Here is a 21,569-nt window from a genome sequence, read left to right as displayed (position 1 = left end):
TCAACTGTATTTACATGTATTTCTCAAGTTCCTTTTTTAAAATTTTTCATTGATTAATGTTTATTTTTGAGAGAGAGAGAGAGAGCATGAGCGGGAGAGGGACAGAGAGAGAGGGAGACACAGGATCCAAAGCAGGCTCCAGGCTCTGAGCCCTCAGCACAGAGCCCGACACAGGGCTCGACCTCACGAACCGCGAGATCATGACCTGAGCAGAAGTAGGACGCTTAACGGACTGAGCCACCCCGGCGCCCCATCCCTCACAGTTCGTCAGAGCTAATACTCCATAATAACCTGTGCTGTTGATAGTTTGCGCTCATTCATTCATTCAACACATGCTCGTGGAGCACTTGCTACGTATCAAGTACTGTTCTAGCTGCTAGAACATCTTCCACATTATCCCCAAGTGCAAGTATCATTTGAGATCCACACCGTTGATTGATATGTGCCCCCAGACAATCGATATTTGAGTCTAAACGATGAGCAGCTTTCCAATCGACCAAAACCCAAGTACATAACACAGTAACACATAGCACAGTTCTAGGACACCTGTGCTGGGCACCCGTGCGTAACATTGCTGGGGGACACAGTCATGGGAGAGCGTGGTCTGTCCTCTTAAGAATTTACGGACTATCGGGAGGTCCTCCGTGAACCCAGACGGCTGTCAATTTACCCAAGTAACAAGCTGATGTCTGTAACGCATGTGTTCAGGGTAGAGAAGCCAAGGAAAGCAGCCCCAGGGTGCCTCGGGCACGGGAGGGAAGGTGTCGCCAGGGAGGGAGCGTTTCTGAGCAGAGTGCCTCCGTGCCGGGTGTGCGGAAGCCACAGAGGGCTCTGGAACAGTGTGAACAACACGTGCCAAGGCGCGGAGGTGTAAGAGAACGTGGCGCACTCAGAGTGAGAGGCCAGGGTGGGAAAACTGGATCCTTTCGTGGGGAATGTGTCAAAATTCAACTCTGCCGTTTTGCTTTGACATGATTTCTGAAATCTCTGACAGACCCAGTTCAGTGTGAGTCCACAAACGCCTCCAAGCCAAGTCTGACGTTTTGGATGGTCGGTTCTCCTCTTTCCCGAAAGAGTGGATGAGGAGACGTTGGTGACATCCTTCTAATATCATCCCCAAACACCTTTTATTATTTGTGCCAATAACATATATTTGAAAGGCAGATACATGTCGTGGGTGACGTGTGATGGGCAACACCGGGTCGTCTTGGACAGGCTGACGGGTGGCCTGTGACACTCAGCTGTGGGCATCCATATGCCTTTCTCTGACTATATCTTTAGGGTCTAATTAAGCCCCTTCCACCCTGACCACCTTCAGGGCAAGAGAGAGGAGGACTTCCACCTGGGTTAACCTATCCCTGAAAGTGATGTCAGCCCCACTTCTTATGGGGAACCCCAGGCAGGTTCCCTCAGACGCACCTGCTTCCCAGATTCCCTGCTCTGCTACGGTGACTCCGTGGGCCTCAAATACTTCGTCCATCCTTCTGACCAATAAGATCGTTGCTCGACGGCTTTTAGGCTGACCGTATCCTAGAATGTCTGACTTGGGGTCTTGTCCGTTTGTTTTCAGACGGCTCACTGGTGATATCATTGAAGCCCACTGGTGATGTCGTTGAATCTGGGCATGGCTTCTGTGGGTCTGGGCCTCAGAGCCACAGAGGGCTTTGGGGGCACCAGCTCCGGGTCCATGTTTTCACTTAGGAACGCTCTGAAAGTGGCAGTCACCGTCTGCGAGGGATCCTTGGATGCTTTGCTGGCCGTGGAAGGACGTCTTTGGGGCTGGGAAAAAACATTTAAGAACAGTATGAATAGGGGCGCCTGGGGGGCTCAGTCGGTTGAGCATCTGACTTCGGCTCAGGCCATGATCTCACGGTTCGTGGGTTCGAGCCCCACATCGGGCTCTGTGCTGACAGCTCAGAGCCTGCTTTGGATTCTGTGTCTCCCTCTCTCTCTGCCCCTCCCCTGCTTGCTTGCTCGCTCGCTCTCTCTCGCTCTCTCTCTCTCTCTCAAAAGTAAACATGAGGGCACACAGGCTCTTGGGGAACTCTGCAGGAGAGTAAATTTCCAAGTCTGTGTTCACGGCAGAAGCAAGGAAGGGTGGTCCTGTCCTCCTCGGGGGTCCCCTCCTCCTGGGTGTTGGTGACATGCTGTGGGCGGATGCGGCAGCCTTGAAGACCAGAGGGACTCACGCACAGGGTGCGGAGCACAGCGTCTTCTGTCCAAAGAGTGCACATCGTCACGGCCACTTCTGTAGCCAGAACCACTTCCAGCAGGACTTACGGCAGCTGATGTTGGCTGAGAACGCGCCACGTCCCCGGCACTGAGCGTGCTGCCTCATTTCATGTCCATGACACCTGTGGGGCTAAGAGCTAGCACGGCCCCGGTTTTAGGCTCAGGAGACCGGGCGCCTTGCCCCGACGACAGAGGCGTGGCCCGAATGCAGGCAGTCTGATTATCCAGCCCCTGCTGCTGCTCCTGGTGCCATGCCATATGGCCCCTCGAGTACGGCCTCGCCCTCTGTCCTTTGGCGGCATGGTTGGGAAGTGACCAACCAGACAGCTTCCCATTGCTCGCTCGTGACCATTTGAAAGCAGGGGGTGACCGTTTGAGCACAGAGCTAATGTTTCTGCCTCAGTGATGGGGACAGGCTTCCCAGCCCAACCGAGTGATCGTGGCATATGTTCCGGCTCTTTGGGAAAAGATTGAGCTGTTCATTGGGGGGGGGGGGGGGGGGAAGGGGGGAGAGAGAGAGAGAGAGAGAGAGAGTGTGTGTGTGTGTGTGTGTGTGCAAACAAGTGGTGAGGGACAGAGAGAGGGAGGGAGGGAGGGAGGGAGAGAATCCCAAGCAGGCTCTGCACTGTCAGCACAGAGCCCAGTGCAGGGCTCGAACCCACAAGCTGTGAGATCATGAGCTGAGCTGAGGTCAGACATGGAGCCTCCCACCGGGCGCCCTGAGACTCAGCTCTTCAGGCGAAAGGACCATGTCCGGCTGCTCTGTGCAGCCCTTGTTTCTTTTTTCTCCCAACGCTCTCACCAGTCGTGTTTCTTGTCTGTGGCTCTTGGCCAGTGTCACGTCGGAGGCTAAGGGAGCACTGAGATCGGGGACGGGGGGAGGGGGCGGCCTCCACAGCGGCTTCCTCCCAAAGCACCAGAAGCAGCAATGGCAACGCATTCACCCCGACTCTTCCAGATGTTCGAGGACACCCTGTGCCTCCCATTCCCTCCTCCTCCTGCCACCAGAGCCTGGCTTCCTTGGGATTCCAGCAACCAGCCGGTGGCCAGCACTATTCACTGTAAAGCGAAACGGCCCCTAAGAACGGCCACAGCCATCCGTTTTGGGAGCACGCCATTCATTCGGGCCCCAAGCTGTCAAAACAGGCCACATGAGCACTCGCTGTAATCTGAGAAGCTGCTCCCGCGGATTGGACCACGTGTCCAGCCACACGTCCCCCCGGCCAGGGTGCCCCGTCCTGGAGGGTGCCGGGGACCCGCGGACAAGTTCTTCCTCGCCAGCCCGCCGTTTTCCGCGCCTCGTAATTAGTCCCCTTTCTGTTTCCACTTGTCATTACGTCACCCGTCATTCCAGCCGGCTTTCGTAATGTGTTCTTGCTGGGCTTACGTACTGTTAACCTTCACGGATGGCAGTTTCCTGATGCCCCGTAGGAAGGCACCCTAATCTTACCCGCAGCGTGTTTCCAGATCCCGCCGCGGGACGGCCGGTTTCTGGAAAGTATTAGCACTCCCTGCCCCTTCCGCCCCTGGAACCTAAGGGAGGGGCGTCCGAGCAGCCAGCTCGCAGGCACGGCAGGAGGAGAGAAGCCCTTTGCACCTTCTTGCACACGGTGTAATTTACTTAGTTGGTTTTCGTCTCCACCCGCCGTGCGTGCGCACGCACGCACGCACGCACAAGTAGCAACTCAGTGAGGGCAAGGATTTTTGTCCTTTTGTTCACTGCTGTTGCCCCAGTGCCTAGAACGGTGCCCGGTAGAGACGCTCCGTCGGTATTCGGGACATCAATCGAAAGCCATCACAGAGGCGCGGGATCCAGAGGCTGTTCCGATGTGTTTGCTTTCCTAACCGCATCGGGGGTGGGGCCCTTCTGTTTCATCGGGGAGCATCTCCACGCATAACGCACGTGATGGATGTAAAGTGCCCACCACCGCTCACGGTGGTGGGTGTGGCTCTTGTTAGAAGCACCGTGGTGGCTGGAACGCTGTGAGTCCACCTGGGACCTGCTTGACCCACACCCTCGATGGGCCCCTCCACGGCGTGCTCTGGGGAAGGAGGGGTCCCCAAAGGGAAGTCTCCGGGCAGCTTGCTCACCCCACCCAAGGGGTCCCTGTGAGCCTTGCTTATAGAAAGGGGGACTCTCCTGCCCTGATCTTTGCTCCAAATACCTTTGGCTCTTCAGGAGGGCATCTGGCGCATTACTAGATTATTACTGTAGTAATAATATTATTAATAATAGTATAATTAATAATAATATTACTACAGTGCACGAGGATTTGTAACGTGATAGGAGACGCGTCTGCGAAAGAGTATCTGAGAAGGCCTCTTGATGGTGGGATACTGCAGTGGGACCTCAGGCCACTCAGAGATAAGGGGGGGGGTGGGGCACCAGATCGCCCGCCCTGAGGAGCAGCGGCCTTTGATGGCCTTTCAACGCTGTGCCAGGAAAGCAGAGCTGTTCTCGTGCTACCCTGACATTTCCCCAAATAACCGGAGACGCGTAGTTATGTTTTCTGATGGTCTCTTTACTGCAAGGTCTCAGTTACAAGTAAGAGGAAATGACTCTGGCACGTTTAGGTTAAAGAGTGTGTCATTTTTTTTTTTTTTAATGTTTATGTTTTGAGAGAGAAAGAGTGAGAGAGAGTGAGAGAGCAAGCAGGGGAGGGGCAGAGAGAGAGGGAGACACAGGATCAGAAGCAGGCTCCCCGTTCTGAGCTGTCAGCACAGAGCCCGACGCGGGGCTCGGACCCACGAACCATGAGCTGAAGTCGGATGCTCAACCCACGGAGCCACCCAGGCGCCACAAGAACGTGTCACTTGTTTGAATGATGTCGGGTGACTCGGGAGACCCCGAGGGATCACCGAGCCAGCCGCGTGTCAGGAAGAGTCAGAAGCAAGGCACATCCTGGGACCTCCGGGCCCATTTTGTCGGCCCCCTCTCTGGAGGGTCACCGTTACTGTGACTGAGCCCCAACTCCGCTCGGTCTGAGCTCCACGATTCCTGGGGAAGGGAGCCCGGTGGCCTCACGCGGGCTCCGCCGCTGGGCCCCTCAGCTGTGCCTGTGGGAGGGTCGAGTGGAACAGACACAGCCGCTGCCCCCACCCCACCTGCCAGGAAGATGTTTTCTTGAGGTTCGGATTCAAATATACCACCCGGCGGGCTTCCGTATCTCAGTGAAATGATTTGCTTTAAAAAAAGAAAACTGAGGGGCGCCTGGGTGGCTCAGTCGGTTAAGCGGCCGACTTCAGCTCAGGTCACGATCTCGCGGTCCGTGAGTTCGAGCGCCGCGTCGGGCTCTGGGCTGATGGCTCGGAGCCCGGAGCCTGCTTCCGATTCTGTGTCTCCCTCTCTCTCTGCCCCTCCCCTGTTCATGCTCTGTCTCTCTCTGTCTCAAAAATAAATAAAGGTTAAAAAAAAAATTTATTTTTTAAATAAAAAAGAAAGAAAGAAAGAAAGAAAATTGAAAATCAGAAGGATGAGCATCTGATGTATCAAAAAAGTATCCTCTCGATCCCCCTGCCCTGCCTTTCTGTACCCGACTCCGGGCTTTGGCAGAGGCTCCGTCCTGTCACCCTGCGCGGGGTCCCTAACTGGTGCCAGGTGACGTGCCCCGGTCCAAACGCCACAACGGAAAGGGATGTGTGACGGTGAATCCGTAGCCTGACTGGAGCCATCCAGAAATCTTTTGACAGTTAGTCAGGAGGGAATTGTCAAAACAAGAGATCCACAACAGAGTTCCTGACGGTCCTTTCAAAGACACTTGAATCTCTGCCAGATTCCAGACAGATTCCCATTCCCCGGGGTTGCGCCCGGCTCAGCGAGGGGATATTTCTTCGCCAAAATCGATGCGCCAGAGAACGGGCATTAAATGATCGAGCTGAAGCGTCACCCTAAGCTGCCTTTCGTTGCTGATACGAAAGGATCGGCCGTTCACCGCGCAGTCGCGCTGTGGGATTCCGTGGCGTTGCCGGGACGGGCCTACTTCGGGGAAGGGAAGTGAGTAACACGCGAGGAACACAGACGGGGCCCAGAAACTAGTCAGCACCTTCTGCGCAGGAAACAACAGCGATGGCCGAGTTCTTACATCCTCCCTCTAAGGATCGGGATCATCCGCAGAGCGTTTTTGTGGTGTTTTGCGGAGGCAGGGACGCGCGGATTCCCCGCCTCCCTGGGGAGGCCGGGAGGCCCCGAAGAGCCAAACGCGAATGTTCGCGCCCGCCTAGATTCTGGTGTGGTTCACTCTGACCCTTCTGGGCTGCGACCGGGTTTGGCCTGGCCGGTGACGTGGGCTCTCACGTCCCGTCGCCACTGACCCAGTGTCAAGTGTGGGCCTCGTCGGGGCCCCGTGGCCGCGACAGAGCCACTCGACGCCCAGCGAGGCAGGCCCTCGTCCCCCGAGCCCAGAGCCCTGGAACGTGCCTTTCTCCGGGCCCACATCCGGCTCCTCGCCTGGCTCCTGCAGTCTTAATTCCTTTTAATTTCCTGTTTCTGGGCAAGCCCCTCCTCTCGTCCCATCCCCCACCCTCGGGTCAGGCCACCTTCCCCGATTCCTGCTTCCTGCGCTCTCTCTCTCTCTCTCTCTCTCTCTGGCCCCCAGATGTCTCCCCACGCAGACCTCCTTCCCCACAGGCGCCGCCTTCTCTCCAGAGTTGACTTTTTTCCAGCGTCTCTGTGACGCAGTGTTGACTCCTGTCTGCCCTGGGCTGTCGTGCCAGCCCAGGGACGGGGGGCCGATTGTCCCCAGATGGGGCCTGGGCCTTCAGAGGATGGTGCGTGAGGGAGAGGCCCCTCTCCTCTCCCCGTGTCACCCCGGCACAAACCCAGCGTGGGCACGGCCACTCTGCAGAAGAGCACAGCCCTTACCCCTCAGGAAGCTTGTTCCTTCCCAGACAAGCCAGGGTTGGGTGGGCCATGCGTGCTGTCCCTCCGCCGTGGCCCCAAGGACGCTGGCTTCCCACGCTGTGGCCGTCTCGCTCAGGCAGGCTGGCAAGGGGCCAGGCCCACGCTTGTCCCCGGGCTGTGGTCCTGTCCAAAGGCGGAGACAGACGCACTCAGCACGACCTAAGGCCGAAGCAGTAAAGTCTGTTTAATCTCAGTTTTCTCTGTGTTCGGTCAGAACCAAGCCAACTGGGCAGTTCTTTGCCTTGTCATGTGTGTCTCTGAGGGGGTCTCTCAGTGTCACAGACCACGGCTCTCACCGTCACCCGGCCGGCCCTCAGTGGTCGCTGCCCCCTCCTGAGCCCGCTCCCTCCCAGGGAACGCGGCCCGAGGGCCCAGAACCAGCTCTGCTGTTGACTTGTTCCCTTCCTAGGGCTCTCCGAAGGGCAGCGTGGGGCCAGCCTCTGAGCCCCGTTTTCCTCTGTGCAAATTGGGGGAAATCGTTGCTTTGCCAGCCTCCCCCCCTCCCCGGCCCCGCCAACTTTTGGGGATTTGAGCAGAGAACATTCTGAGCACACATACATCCAATAGCATCACGGCAGCTCTGACCTTTTTTTTTTTTTTTTTTTTTACTGTTAATTTATTTTTGAGAGACAGAAAGTGTAGAAGTGCCTGTGAGCCTCAGAGGGCCAGAGAGAGAGGGACTCAGAGGTTCCAAAGCAGGCTCCGAGCTGTCAGCACAGAGCCCGATGCGGGGCTCGAACTCACGAACCGTGAGATCATGACCTGAGCCGAAGTCGGACGTTCAAGTGACTGAGCCACCCAGGTGCCCCTGACTTTTTTTTTTTTTTTTTTTACTTCTGTTCTCTTTATGCTTCTGTTACTTGCATCGACGGTCCCATGATTATGCCTGACTGGCTGGCACCTTCCCGCGGGGCTGACCGTGCTCCAGGGCTGGGCACAACTTCAGAGCCCCCACCAGGCTTTCCGCAGGCCTTCTAGACTCCCCTTGGGTTTGCTTCACGCTTCTCCCCCCCGCCCGCGAGCCCGTCCTCCGCGCTGGCCCTGCTCTGACCTTGCCTTCCTCGCGGGGCCCACATCCTGGGCCACCAGCCCCTCTCACCCGGCGTCCACTTGGCTTCCGACGGCAGCCAGCGCCCGCCCGGCCCAGCGGCCCCTCCTGTGGCCAGTGACCCAGACGGGTGCTGCCAGACATATTCCTCCCCGAACTTCCAACCTTCGCTGGACGCCCGTCATCCCGGCTGGGCTGCGGCTGGAACCGGGCTCCGTTTCTGAACTGGGTGCCACCCGGCTGTTCCCGGGTTCGCCCCTCTTCCTTCACTTCTGGGACGAGTGACATCTTAGTTCCGTCGTCAGGCCGTGAGCCCGGCTCCCTCGCGGGACATCATGCGGCATGTGCCGCACACGGGCGCCTTCTTAGCAGCAGGCCGTGCACGCGGGGCTAATCCGTGTCGTCGTAGCTGCCGTTCACGGGGCCCCGGATTTGCCCCGGGAGCCTCGGGCACCTCATCGTACTGAATCCTCACGGCACAACTACGAAGTCGGAGTCTGGGGGCTTTTACTGATGGCGGGACCGGCCTCAGACGGAAGGAACTTCGCCAGTGCCTCCTATATACCACCGGCAGCTCGGAGGTCGGGTCTCCCTGACCCCCAAACCCAGCGCCCGGGCCACCACGCCCGACTGCACGCTCCCTGCTGCTGGAGCCCCCCTGGCCTGAGGAACGGAACGTTTGTAAGCGATAGGGGCCCGTAGGGGCAGAGGACGGTCATTTAAGGCACGAACCTGGCCGGAGGAGGGAGGAGCGCCTCTGGCTCCAGGGAAGCCAGCAGGCGGCCTGGAGGGAGCGCAGTCCCAGCCCAGCGGCCCAGGCGGTGGCCCCGCGTAGGGTGACGGAGGGCGGAGGGTCCGAGCAGACGGGTGAGAGGGCGTGAGGTCTGGTGAGCGGAGGGAACCCACCAGGGCTGCCCAGGAGCGCTCACCCCTGAGCAGAGAAAAAGAAAGCCTGAGGATGGGTCGCGTGCCAGGTCAGAACAGAACCAAACTCAGAAAGTCAGAGAAGACTCCCGTTCAGTTCTGGACGAAGACAGCGCTGTCGGCGGGAGACGGTGGCACAGAGCGGTGGCGTGAAGCCGATGCCACGGGGGCCCGGGGAGGCCGTGGGTGCCCCTGTCCCCAGCCGCTGAGCTCCAGGCTGGTGGGAGCAGGGCTCCGGGGGCCCGCCCCCCGCTGCCCAGCAGAGCCCCCCCCCAGCTCCGGCCGGGAACCCGTTGGTAACTGCGGTTCTCCGGCCCTGCAGCCTGAGAATCAATCAGAATGTAAATATGTTCCCCTTCTCCGCCGGCCGTCTACTCTTGCCTTCGCTTATTTGCCCAGTAATGGGATTACAGGGGACATTTACATGAACTTTGGAAAACAAATATTCCAGTTTTGCCTTCTCTCCTTCTTCTTGCTCACCTCAGCTCGGGCCTCCGCCGCGAGAGAGCTGTTTGATCCGCGAGAGCCAAGTGCATAATGCGTGAGCAAATGTCACCTGTTCACAGGCACAACTGGGGAAAAAGCGCCCCCGCCAACTATAGGCCGGTTTCAGAAATGCCTGCCGTGGACCCTCAGAGTTATCAGCGGCACGAGAGGTGCTCACGGGCGCGGACTCGAACAGGTCGGGCACGAGCATATGTATTTTGGTCCAAAGCAACCGACGATCACAGAGCAGTCAGTACAGCTTTCCTGGGATAAGCAGAACTGGATGAAAAGGCTTTAGATAAAATTGCCCTCCAAACCCTCCACCTCCTGCCCCATCACCCCTGCACCCTCTCCTCTCCCGCCGCGCTTCGCTCCGCACCCCTACAGCTGAGGGCGGAAGTGTCCGGAAAGTGCCCCAAAGCGCCTGTGCTGAGATCTGCTCTCCCTCTCTCAAGGAAGGCCAGACTTTGTAATCCTCCTCCCCTTCCTCCTCCTCCTCCTCTCCTCCTTCCTCCTCTCCTCCTTCCTCCTCCTCTCCCTCTCCCTTCTTCCCCTCCTCCCCTTCCTCCTCCATAAGCACAAAGAGCCGTTACCTATGCCCGACTACGGCAGACACATCGGCAGCACAGGCCCCGTTAATTCGCAGGTTTCCAGCGTCTCACTGGGGAAAAATAGGGACCGTGAATCCGAATGAACAGACTTTAGAAAACGCAGCGCTGTCCCGGAGAGACTGTGTTTCAGGTGCCTTCCCCGTCTGAAAAGGAGTTTGTTTTCTTACATCTTTAATGGCTGTAAATATTGCGAGTGGTGAAGGAATCCTCATCTGGTGAACTGACCAAAGGAAGTGGACATTTTTTTCCCACTCCCGTAACTCTGGCATGCCCCCCTGCCTGCCCCCCCCCTCCCCCGCAGGGGGCACTGGGTGTCGGGAGGGAGACCCCGCGTCGCCAGGTGCCCGCAGCAGCAGGGCCCGGAGCCGAGCGAGGCTCAGTGGGGGAAGCGATCCCGATCCAGGGGCCTCGCCAGGTGTTCTCGTGCTGGGGCCGGGGGCAAAGAGCGTTCATTGTTTGAGAAGTTGGCAGGTTCCCAGAAGTTCAACTGTCTTGCCTCGTTCTGAAATGTCAAACATTTCCTTAGCTGGGGGATGGACGAGCAGACCCCTGAGGTTTCAACACCACTCGGAGGCAAAAGAAAGGAGTTCTCTCTGTCCCACGTGACCGACTACGAGTCACGGTCTTCCCGTGACCCTCCGGCCCGTGGTCTCCTGTGACCTCCGGGCTGGGGCCACTTTCCCGTCTCTGTCTTCAAGAAAAAGCAAATCGTCGGGGCTCACGCACGGTGGGGACTTTTTTTTTTTTTTTTTTTTTAGCGATGGCTTATCTTGGAGGGGTTCTCACTGAAGTCTCAGGAGATGAAGTATGTCTGTCTGGGGGTTCACTTCAAAAGAATGCACCCGGACAGGGCACGGGGGAGGGTACAGGCGAAGCCAGACTGGTCGTGAATCGAGCCTCGTGCACCACGGGGCATCATTACTCGCCCATCTACTTCTGCGCCTGTTTCAAAGTTGCCACCGTAGACGGTGGGAAGGAGGGAAGGAGGAAGGAAAAAGAGAAGAGGGGGCAGAAATGAGTGGAAGCTCTGTATCCCAGATTCTCAGCCCAGAGGAGTCTGGGCCCCTGTCCCTGGTAAACCCCACATCGTGTCGGGAACCAGGATCCCCCCTGCACGGGCCCCCCTGGTGCAGAGAAAGGGGAAGAGGTGGGACAGGGGTGAGTTCCACCCCTGGAAGGGCAGGGCCTTCGGTAAGAGCTTTCCCTCGTTCGTGGATGAGGTGGAGGAGATGGGATTTCTCTCGGGCTAAGAAGCAAGTAAGCAAGGAGATCACACGGAACCCCGAGCACGGGAAATATTCCACGCACGGCACCGCTCAGCGCCCCCTGGCTTTAGAGCGAGCCTTGGTGACTCTTCCCGAAACATCCTTTAGAGGAGAGACACTCCCTTCAAGAAAGGTGTCAGAGCCGTGGCCACGTTCCAAGAAGGCCAGACTCTTAAAGAGAAAGGATCACCGGGTGGCAAGATATGTAAACACCTGCTCTTTGGCCCAAAGAATCCAAAAGGCTGCAGCTGGCCTTTGCTGGTCATCGTCACTTGCCGTCTTGAAGTGACTTCGTCAGTTGACCCTCTGCCCATACCAGCTCACTGAAACCTGTTGAAAATGTCCTAGCCAGAGGGCCCCTGTTTGCCCCAAGATGCCTTAAAATGTAAAAGACCTAGTTTTCATTGCTCTCAAAGTCGCCTTTGCATCGTTGCGCGGGGACCCGCCTGACCACATGGCATCAGGTGACCACTGTCTGTGGCACCAGGAGCTCAAGGGCATCTTCGGTTTTCACGGGCACCAGGTGCCCTGGGTCACCTCTGCTGTGGCGCGTTCGTAAGACTCACAGTTTCTGTGATAGAAAAATTAGCAGCTGGAAGAGGAATTGCTGTATTTAAAAAAAAAAAATTAATGTCTATTTATCTTTGAGAGACAGAGAGCACTAGCGGGGGAGGGTCAGAGAGAGAGAGGGAGACACAGAATCCGAAGCAGGCTCCAGGCTCCGAGCTGCCAGCACAGAGCCCGACGCGGGGCTCGAACCCACGGATGGCGAGATCGTGCCCTGAGCCAAAGTCGGACGCTCAGCCGACTGAGCCACCCAGGCGCCCCAAGGAATTGCTGTGTGATAGCAGTTCTGAGAGGCGCAGCCACCTGTCCGCTAAGCGGTCCCATTAAAGGCGTCAGCCCAGGAGCTTCTGTCTGGCCCCCTGGCGTCTGTGTGGCATTTGTTGACGGGGGCTGACCACTTTGTGAATCTTCTCTTTCTTTGGCTTCCTTGACACATGTTCTCAGCGTCTCTCTCTCTTTCTCTCCGTCCACTGTTCCTCCTTTGTCTTTCTTACCGGTTCCTCTTGTCCCTTCCAATGAGTCAATATTCATTTATCCACTTCTATAAAAAAGGACGTGCGGTGCCTGTTCCGTGGGTGAGGCTCTGTGCTCGGTCCTGGGGAGACGGCGGCCAGCTAGACGGGCTCAGTCCCTGCCTCGGACACTCAGGGGCCAGTGGCAGTAACCGCCGGTGCCTGGGGCCTCTTCCCTTGGATCGTGAGCTTTGTGTGTGTGCAGGCTGACCCCGGGCGTATGGTGCCTACTTCCCAGCCGGTCACGGTTCTCCATGTCTCGCTCTCCTCTCTCGTTCTGCTATTCTCATCACCACCCTGACGTGAAGACGCAGGGTCACTTGTGTCGGCCTCTCTCCCTCAGTCCAGAACCCCTGCCACACGGCGAGCCTCACGGCCTCGAGTGCCCTCCCGGCTCCGACCCTGCCCGAGCGTCGGCAACAGCTGCCTGAGACAGCACGCCTCGTCTCCCGCCTTTCCTCAACACCCGGGCCTCCCCCCTTGTCTTCGGGGGACGCCTGGGCTCTGGAGCCCTAGCAGCCACCCCCGACGCTCCTCAGGCCTTCTGCGCCCTCCAGTTGAGGATTGTTCCCTAGACGTCGGAGGACGACGTCTCCGCCCCGCCAGGAACTAGTGGGATTCCTGCCCAGGTGGAACTTTCGGTCAACCTGAAGATGTTTCTGGAGGCAGAAATGCACAAAAAGGAGACTTGTTCTCCTGGTTCTGGCAAGAAGATGGACCGAGATAACGTTGACACACACGTGCGCACACACACACGCACACCTTCCTACAAGCATCTCGAAAGACAAGATAAAATATTACAGCCTCTCCCCTAAAATGCTAACCCACAGCGGAATTTACAAGGAAGAGAGGAAATCCCCAGATGAAGGAAGTGGAGGGAGAACTGGAAACCAGGGCCTGAATGGATGAACCGAGGCCACGGCTAGGTCGTTATCGGCCGCAGTGATGCAGAGCAGGGATCGACTCGGTTCTGTGAAAAGCCAGACAGGAAATAGTTTAGGCTTTGCAGACCACCGGCCGCGTGTCACATCTACTTCTTTGTCTTTTTTGACAACCCTTAAAAAATAGAAAAACCATTTCTTGGCTCAGGGGCTGTACGAAAACAGACCGCCAGCCAGGTTTGGTGCAAAGGTCCACAGTTTGCCGACCCTTGATGTAGAGACTTGGGTCTATGTCCATATGAAATCAGGGGGAGAACTCTTAGGTCCCCACCAGGGGGTAGGTCTCTCAGAAGATCAGATCATCAGTGAAAGAGGGTGTCTTGGGAAAAAATCGCCCGCTCTCACAGGGAGATGATAAGGAAGCTGGCCACGTGTCTTTAAGTCCCTTCCTTCTTAATGTTTAAAACGATGGGCGTGTTCTGCCTTACATGGGTTGAATTGAAAATACATACTACTTGGACTGCATTGGACCCTGGAGGTCTGTGGAGAGGATTGAGGGTGTCTGTGAACTTGGGTGGGAAAGCAAATTGCATTCTTACTTCTACTAACCTCTAACGGAGTGCAGCCTTTTCCTCAGTTAAGATCGTAGGCAGGTAACCACAGTGGCTTTGTCACCAGTGGAACTCACAGGCATTTCCACATCAAAATAGAGTATGTTATTATGATCTCAAAATTTTTAACGTATATCCGATATGCATGTTTTGTTACAACCGGGAATTTTAAAACATGCTTCTGAGTTAAGTGTTGGGCCAAAGAAGTTGCCTAAAATTTTGAAAGACGTGGAGTTTAGAAACGAAGAACAGTGCAGCTTTTTCATATGAGAAGTTGTAGGCTTACAGGGGCCCATACTTAGAAGAAAGATGGCAAATGAATGAGTTGACTTTCTGTTCAAGAGGTTAGAGAAAAAACATCAGGGTGAAGCCAAAGGAAGTCTAGGAACAGAAGGATTAATGAAAATAGATGCAGAAATTCAGTAAAACACAAAGTAAATGGTAGGTGGTCAGCAAAGTCAGGACTTATCCTCCGGAGGGGGGTGGTGCGCCCGGGTGGCTCAGCCGGTTAAGCGTCCAAGTCTCGGTTTCGGCTCAGGTCATGATCTCACAGGTCATGGGTTCGAGCCCAGTGTTGGGCTCTGTGCTGACAGCGTGGAGCCTGCTTGGGATCCTTTCTCTCTGCCCCTCCCCCACTCACGCTGTCTCCGTCTTCCTCAAAATAAATCAATAAGCTTAAAAAAAAACTAATTCTTGGGAAAGTTGAACAACAAGAGGCATCTTGAGGCTAATCAGGAAAAAGAATGCTCAACTACGTGGTGTCAGAGACGAAAAGAAGGACGCGGATAGAGCATAGTGTTGAAATTATAAGAGAACGTCACGAACGGTTTTATGCCAGTACTTTCGAGCACTCAGACAAAAATGGGCAGTTCCCCAGGAAAATATAACTTAACAAAACCGGCTCAAGAAGAAGGGAGAGCGGGGCTCCCACGTCAGAAACCGTCCAAGCCTGTCGGGTGAGTGTTGAGGACACGCCTCGTAACGGTTCATGTGTTTGTTCAACAAATATGTGTGGAGCCTCTGCCCCAGGTGCCATCAGAGAAGCTGGGGTGTGAGCAGCAGGGGAAGTCATCACAGCTCGAGACCTTACGTCAGTTCTGCCCAGGAGGACTTCCTGGGATGAAGGAAGTCTCTGTTGTCTCTGTCCAGCACGGTGGCCATTGGCCACAGGTGGCTCTTGAGCACTTGACATATGGTGAGTGTAAATGAGAAACTGAGTTCTTTAATTTTATTTATCTTTTGAATTTTTATTTTTTTATTTGAGAGAGAGAGTACATGCAAGAGCGGGGGTGGGGCGTAGAGAGAGAGAGAGGGAGGGAGAGAATCCCAAGCAGGCTCCATGTTCTGCACAGAGCCCGAAGGGGGGCTCGATCCCACCACCCTGGGATCGTGACCTGAGCCGAAATCAAGAGTACAACACTCAACTGACTGAGCCACCCAGGCGCCCCTATTTAATTTTAACATGTGTTTTTGAGACAGAGACAGAGCATGAACAGGGGAGGGGCAGAGAGAGAAGGAGACACAGAATCGGAAACGGGCTCCAGGCTCCGAGCTGTCAGCACAGAGCCCGACGCGGGGCTCGAACTCACAGACCGCGAGATCATGACCTGAGCCGAAGTCGGACGCCTAACCGACTGAGCCACCCAGGCGCCCCACCCCTATTTAATTTTAATCAGTTGCAATTTAAATAGCCCCACGTGGCCAGCCGGCAGCTAGTTAATAACACCAGCAGGGTGTTAGTGACTTCCCATAAGAGCACAGGGAGTGGACTCCTGGGACTGACCTCTCTGGAAACAGCTTCTCAGTCTGAGGTGGGCAGTCCTGGTGGCCAAACCACCATGTGACCCCGCGCGCTTGACCCCACCCCCCCGTTACTTCCCAGACGCGTCCCCGCGCTTTATCTCCTCGCTTCCCTCTCGGGGCCTCGGTAGCCCCAGGGGCCTCCGGCAAGTGGACGTTTTTGGAGCCCTGACTTTGCAGTGGTCCGTCCATTGGCTGTTCTGACAGATGACTGGCATGAGCGTCTCGGGCTCCAGAAGAAAAGGCCAAGCCACGTGGAGACAGTGGAGAAAGCAGATCCGAGGCTGAATACTGCCGTGCGAACCCCAGAGCCCTCTGCGTTATCGATGCTTCCTCAGCGCAAACCGAAAACGGAGCCACGCTGCCCACGGAGAAGCCAGGGGCTGGGCGCGCGCTCCCCTCCTCGCCCGAGGCCCCACCCAGAGCCCCCAGTCTGGCTGGCACTTTGCTGGCACAGCTCTCGAGGTAGCGAGGCAGACAGTCTCCAGCGTCCCCGGGGCAGCTGACCACCCCCGCCCCCTGCACACACACACACACACACACACACTGAAGGCCGGGGCGGGGGGGGGGGGGGGCACAGACGTGTCACATCCGCCGTCCCCTGGGAAGGTAGTTAACCAGCTGTGTGACGCCCTTCTGGGACAGATCGCTAAAGGGGTCTCTCGTGCTTCTGTTTTCCAGGAATGGTCATGGTGATTTTACTGCTGCTCGTGGCCATTGTGGTCGTGGCGGTCTGGCCCACCAACTAGCGGCAGTGAAGGGCCCCCCCAGCTGTGACACCCGCCAGTGACGGACAAAAGCTCGGCACCCCGTTGGTACGCGAAAAAGCTGCTCTCAATAAATTCCCCCCCGACGCTCTGAACGTCCGCTGTGCGTTGCTTCAGTAAAGCCAAGAGTGTGACGGCTCTGGAGGGCTGCCTGGAGCCGTGGGCCCGGCGTGGCCCTATTCGGTTTCGACATGGGGCGCTGGCCCGAGGTCCCGCCGGGGGTTGCGCCCTGTGGCTGCCAGGTGGTTTCCGGCCACCCCGCGGTGTGCTGGGTATCCTGGGGCCACCAACAGAACAGGCAGTTTGAGGCCACGAATGTCTGTCTCCCTGGGGAAGTCATGTGCCCACGGAGGAAACAGTGAGTCCCTGTGTGTGCAGGTGGGCGGGGGGGGGGGGGGGGGTACACAGGCATGTGTCTGTGCACCTGTCACCCCGCCACCCTGCCCCAGTCCCCACTCCCAGGCTTGCTGCTGTCACTCAGAAACATTGCCGGACTCTACTTGGGGAGTAGAGCCAGGAGCCAGGAGCACATCCCTTTCCCTCTGCGACCGTAAACCCATTTTCCAAGGCTGAAGCCTGATGATACGTAACGTTGAGTAAAGTGGGTGCCGCGGGACGTGGTCAGGCTGGAAAGCACCGGTTAGGGCTCAGCGAAAGGTGTGGTTACGACGTCAGGAGGGCAGTGCCTTTATGTGGTGCCCGAACAGGCTCTGACCACCGTGTGCGTGTGTGTGTGTGTGTGTGTGTGTGTGTGCACGAGTGCATGTGTGAATAAGGACAGACGGGCAGGGTCGGCCCGCAGAGGACATCTCCCGTGGGAGCGTCAGTGAGTTCCAGGTTCAAAGGCGCCCTCGGTCGGGTGTGTATAGAAAGCAGGACGGCCGGCTGGCCTGGCTTTTCTTTCCATGGCAAAGGGGGAAAGGATTAGGGTTGCTGATGGGGCGGTTTCCAAAGGCACAGGGTTTCACTGAGAAGGAGGAGAGAGTGGGTCAGTGGGAGGGGACCCCGGGGTCTCCTGTGGATCTCCCACATACTGCAGGCGACTGCCCTCGAGAGGGACGGGCTCGGGACCCACGACCGCACCGTGCCGGGCGGACCCGAGGTCTGGACACCTCGTCCTCAGAGAGCTTGGTGACGACGGTGCTCGGGGAGCGGGAAATCGCGGCAGGGGGCGGGGCCTCTTCCTGGTGGCTCCTCCCTGGGGGCGCGGGGTCCCTTCAGGCTCCCGCCACGTGGGGTGCGCACACGGTCGTCACATGCCCGCCTCTGTCCCGCGAGGTGGTGCGGCCCTGGGCCCGCCTGGCTTCACCGCCCGACTCTGCCCCGGGACAGCCATCAGAGGGGCCGGCACCGGGCCCGCGACCGGCCAAACCCGAAGGGCCCGGGTCCGTCCCAGACGTGGGGCAGCCGTCCCGTCCACTTGGACCCTGCCCCCCGCTGACCTCGGGGCCGGCCACCCCGTCAGAGCTCGGCTAGGCCTCGGGGTGAGAGGGCGGGGAGGGGGCGTGAGCGGGGACCGCGCCGTCGGGCACCTGGGCCGGGAGGCAGGGGAGAGGAGGCAGAGGCAGGCTCCGTTCGAGGCGGGCGAGCTCCCGAAGGACAAGGGCCGTGCCGGACGGGGGGCCAAGGGCTTGCGGCCGGCCAGGCGCCCTAGACTGCTTTTCCCTCGTTGCGGGGGGCGGGGTGGGGAGGCGGGTGATTGCTCCTGGATCACCTAAAGGAAGATCAAGAATCCGCAAAGCCACGTCGTCCAGTCTTGTCGTGCGAAACCCCGAGTCCGTATAAACAGCGTCTCCTTGGAACCACCCCCCCCCACCGCTTCGGGGCTCCCGGGAGGCGGCATTGAAGGTCTGTTTGACTTTCTCACCTCCTCTTGACTTGCTCAGCACGGAGCCCCGGCAACTTGTGGGGCGTCTTTGAACCCGAGCCACGGCGTCCTGGCTCAGTCACACGGAAAGGCCTTTTCAAGCCGAACACTGAGCCGATGTCTGCATACAGCCGCTTCTGTTCTTTTGACTGAGCGGGCTCCGGGCCCGGCCCCGGCGCTGCTAGCTGGGTGACCTGGACAAGTGACTTCACTTCTCTGGACCCACAGGCAGGGGAGGGGGTAGAAAGCCGGCCTGCCGTGTGAGCCTCGGGCAGCGCCGGGGGCGGGGTGGGGGGAGGGGGGTGCAGTGTGGTGCAGGGCAGGGTGGTGCCGGGCAGGGCAGGAAGGATCCCCCCCCTCCTCCGCGTCCTCAGGGCTGGGCTTCTCGCGGGAGACACCCCACCCCTCTGAAGCAAAGGGCACCTGGCTGCGCTGAGCCGCTTTTGGGCACCTGTGGCCTGGGGACCCACCCTGGAGTCAAGTGGCTTAACATAAAGGTGGCTTGTCCCCGCGCAGTCCCGGCAAGGCCCGGCTTTCCCCTGCGAGCCGTCAGGCCTGCATTCCCACAGGCCCGCGGCACCGAATCGGCGGTGTGGGCGGTGAGACCTCGCCCTAAGCATAAGGAGAGGTGGGACGGGGCCTTAGCACCCGACCCCTCGAGAGCCTTCTCCGCGAAAGTAAGCTGTATTGAAATAACAGGACAAGTATTGTTTAACTTAGGCGATTATTAATTGTAAGCACTTAAAGGCTGGATTCCGTACTGCTTATAGCCGGTACTCGGGATCTGTTGAAACTTCATTATTATTAATAACTGTAACTAAGCCTTAGTCTTAATTAGCCTCAGGACGATCTGCTCCTTTCAGGGTCGCCAGGGCCCCAGCAGCGCCCTGGAACTGTGCGTGCATGGGGCCGCTGAATTCCCCTGACTGCCCCTCTGCTTCCAGAACCGCCGGCCCGCCTCCGGCTGGGTCCTTCCTCCCAGGCCTCAGCTTCCTCGGAGCCCGTCCGTCCCGCTTCCTCGGCCCCACGTGACAACTGGGGGCTCTCCGCAGAGGACCGAAGACGCTCTTTTACCTACTGGGTTTTCTAGGCTAGCCCAAGTTCAATGGGGGTATTTTCCCCCCTTATTTCAGAAAGTGAGCCGAGACTCGTCTTTCCTCTAATTGCCTCGTACAATGTCAGACGTCCCCCCAGGTTCGTGCCAAAAGCATTCACCGCTTCCCAGCAGTGGCTCGCGGTCCTGGGGTGTGTCCGGTTCGATACGGCCGTGAGCTCACCCCGTCCACCTACCGCGTGTCTCACTGGCTCTTTCGCTCCCCATTTTTCTTGGCATGGTCCTCATATGTCTTTATTTAGTCTTAAGAGAGTGTGGAAAGAGAGGTCTATTCAACAAAACCCGAAGCCTAGGCTGTGTCTGCCGGGAGCGAGTGGCCCGCACGCCAGCTCGCTGTCCCGGGAGGGGACGGCTTTATGAATGCGGGGGGCCTGGCGTCCCTGAAAGTGGGGCAGATGCTGGGAAGCATCCTCGCTCAGGAGGGGTTGGGCCTTTGCCTGGCCCGTAACCGCGCCGGACCCCACGTCCCGGACAGGGCAGCCCGGCTTCCTTGTGCATCAGGGCCGTCTCCAAATGGGCCGGTCGGCCACCTTGGGCTTGCGTCCTGCACCGACTTTGGCGGGTGGCCGTGCGTCCCCTCCCCGGCTGCAGCATGAGGCCCCGGGGCAGGGCCGGGGGTGGGGGGCGGACGGTGGGGCCGCTTCCTTCTGGCCTGGGGCCCCGGGCCTGGCCGTGGCGGGGTCCCGAAGGAGTAACAGCACTCTTCAGGCACAGATGCCTTTTTTACGAAGGACAGAAAAAAAGCCACGTCGTGAAAGCCCTTGAGAACTGGACCCTTGACCTAGGATGACCCAAGGTGAGCCTCCGACCCCCGCGTGCAGCACACGCCTCTCGGCCCGGCGACTTGGCAGGTCTCCGGTCCTCAGATACCCCACCCCCGCCCCCCGCTATGAACTGGCCGGCTCCTCTCTCCTCGGCCCGTCCAACCAGCCGAGACCTGGATCCTGTCCCTGTACCCAGTGTCAGGCATCGTCATTCCAGCAGGGAGCTGGCTCCCCAACGGCTGGGGACCCCGGAGACCCCCCCCCCCCCCGGTCTGGCCCTGGTTGTTCGTGCATCTCCGTCACCTCCCCGTGCAGCCAGGAGGGGCCTTTCCCCACCTTCCGAGGCCAGACTAGCCTGGCCGCGGAGACCCGTCCTCGAAAACAGCTGGGTGCAGAAGCGACAGCTTCCTGGTGACGATGGGCCCGGCTACACGCCGAGTGGCAACACAACATGTTCCTAATGACCGGATTGTTTATTTAATGAAGAAAGCACAACCACTCAAGAGTTTAAACATAGCCTCTGAGAAAGCCAGCGAGCTCAGCTCCTGGTGGCCGCGTGGCACCGGCCCCAGCCCAGCGTCTGCACCGCGTGAAGCCTTTAGAAACGGTGGCCCGAAAACCCCTCCAGGTGTCACGGACCCTGTCGTCTTTCCTCGTGAGTCTCTTCTCGGCTTTGAGCAGGAGAAACTACGTGAAAGGCGAGAATGCTGCTTGCAGGTTCTGAATCGGAAGGTGACGTTCAAAGGTGTGCTGTGTCCTGCTGTTGAATCTGGGGCACGTGACACCTCTTCCTGCTGTTTCCTGGGGTCCCCCTGACCTGGAGCCCCAGGGAGTGGCAAGGATGGATCCCAGGGACGGCTCTGTGGGGACTGAAACACACATTGTCCCATCTGGGAGCATTTTGGCTCCAAATCGTGCTCGGAGGCAGCAAACCTTAGGACTCTCTCCAAGCCAAGTTGCCCTTTTCTGGTCTTTTCTGGGGTGGGTAGGGCCCTGTCTTGCTGGCGCGTTCTAAGACCAGAAGCCATATTCCTTAAGAGTTGCCTGAAGACTCCCCAACTTTCCGCCCCCTCCCCCCCAACACGCTCAAGCCGCCAATAAAGACCAGGAGACAGCGAAACAGTGTACAAGAGTTTATTTAATTGATATCTGAACTTAGTTCTATCATGTAGGGCCCATGTTACAAGTTCCGTCTGGGTCCATTACAACTCTAACAAAAA

At 57.9% G+C, this 21,569-nt stretch overlaps 1 protein-coding gene across 1 annotated transcript in view; it reads left to right on the top strand.

The window, feature by feature from the left end:
- The window catches only part of STX8 (syntaxin 8), a 252,235-nt gene extending 235,536 nt beyond the window's left edge, over positions 1–16,699 (top strand). The window contains exon 8 of the mRNA XM_042916483.1: positions 16,519–16,699. Coding sequence (XP_042772417.1) covers positions 16,519–16,586 — 68 coding nt within the window. The 3' untranslated portion in view covers positions 16,587–16,699. The remainder of the gene's footprint in view (positions 1–16,518) is intronic.
- The last annotated feature ends 4,870 nt before the right edge of the window (positions 16,700–21,569 follow it).

Source organism: Panthera leo, chromosome E1 (genome assembly GCF_018350215.1).
Source record: "Panthera leo isolate Ple1 chromosome E1, P.leo_Ple1_pat1.1, whole genome shotgun sequence".
NCBI lineage: Eukaryota > Metazoa > Chordata > Mammalia > Carnivora > Felidae > Panthera > Panthera leo.
This window is presented reverse-complemented; position numbering and strand designations above follow the sequence as displayed.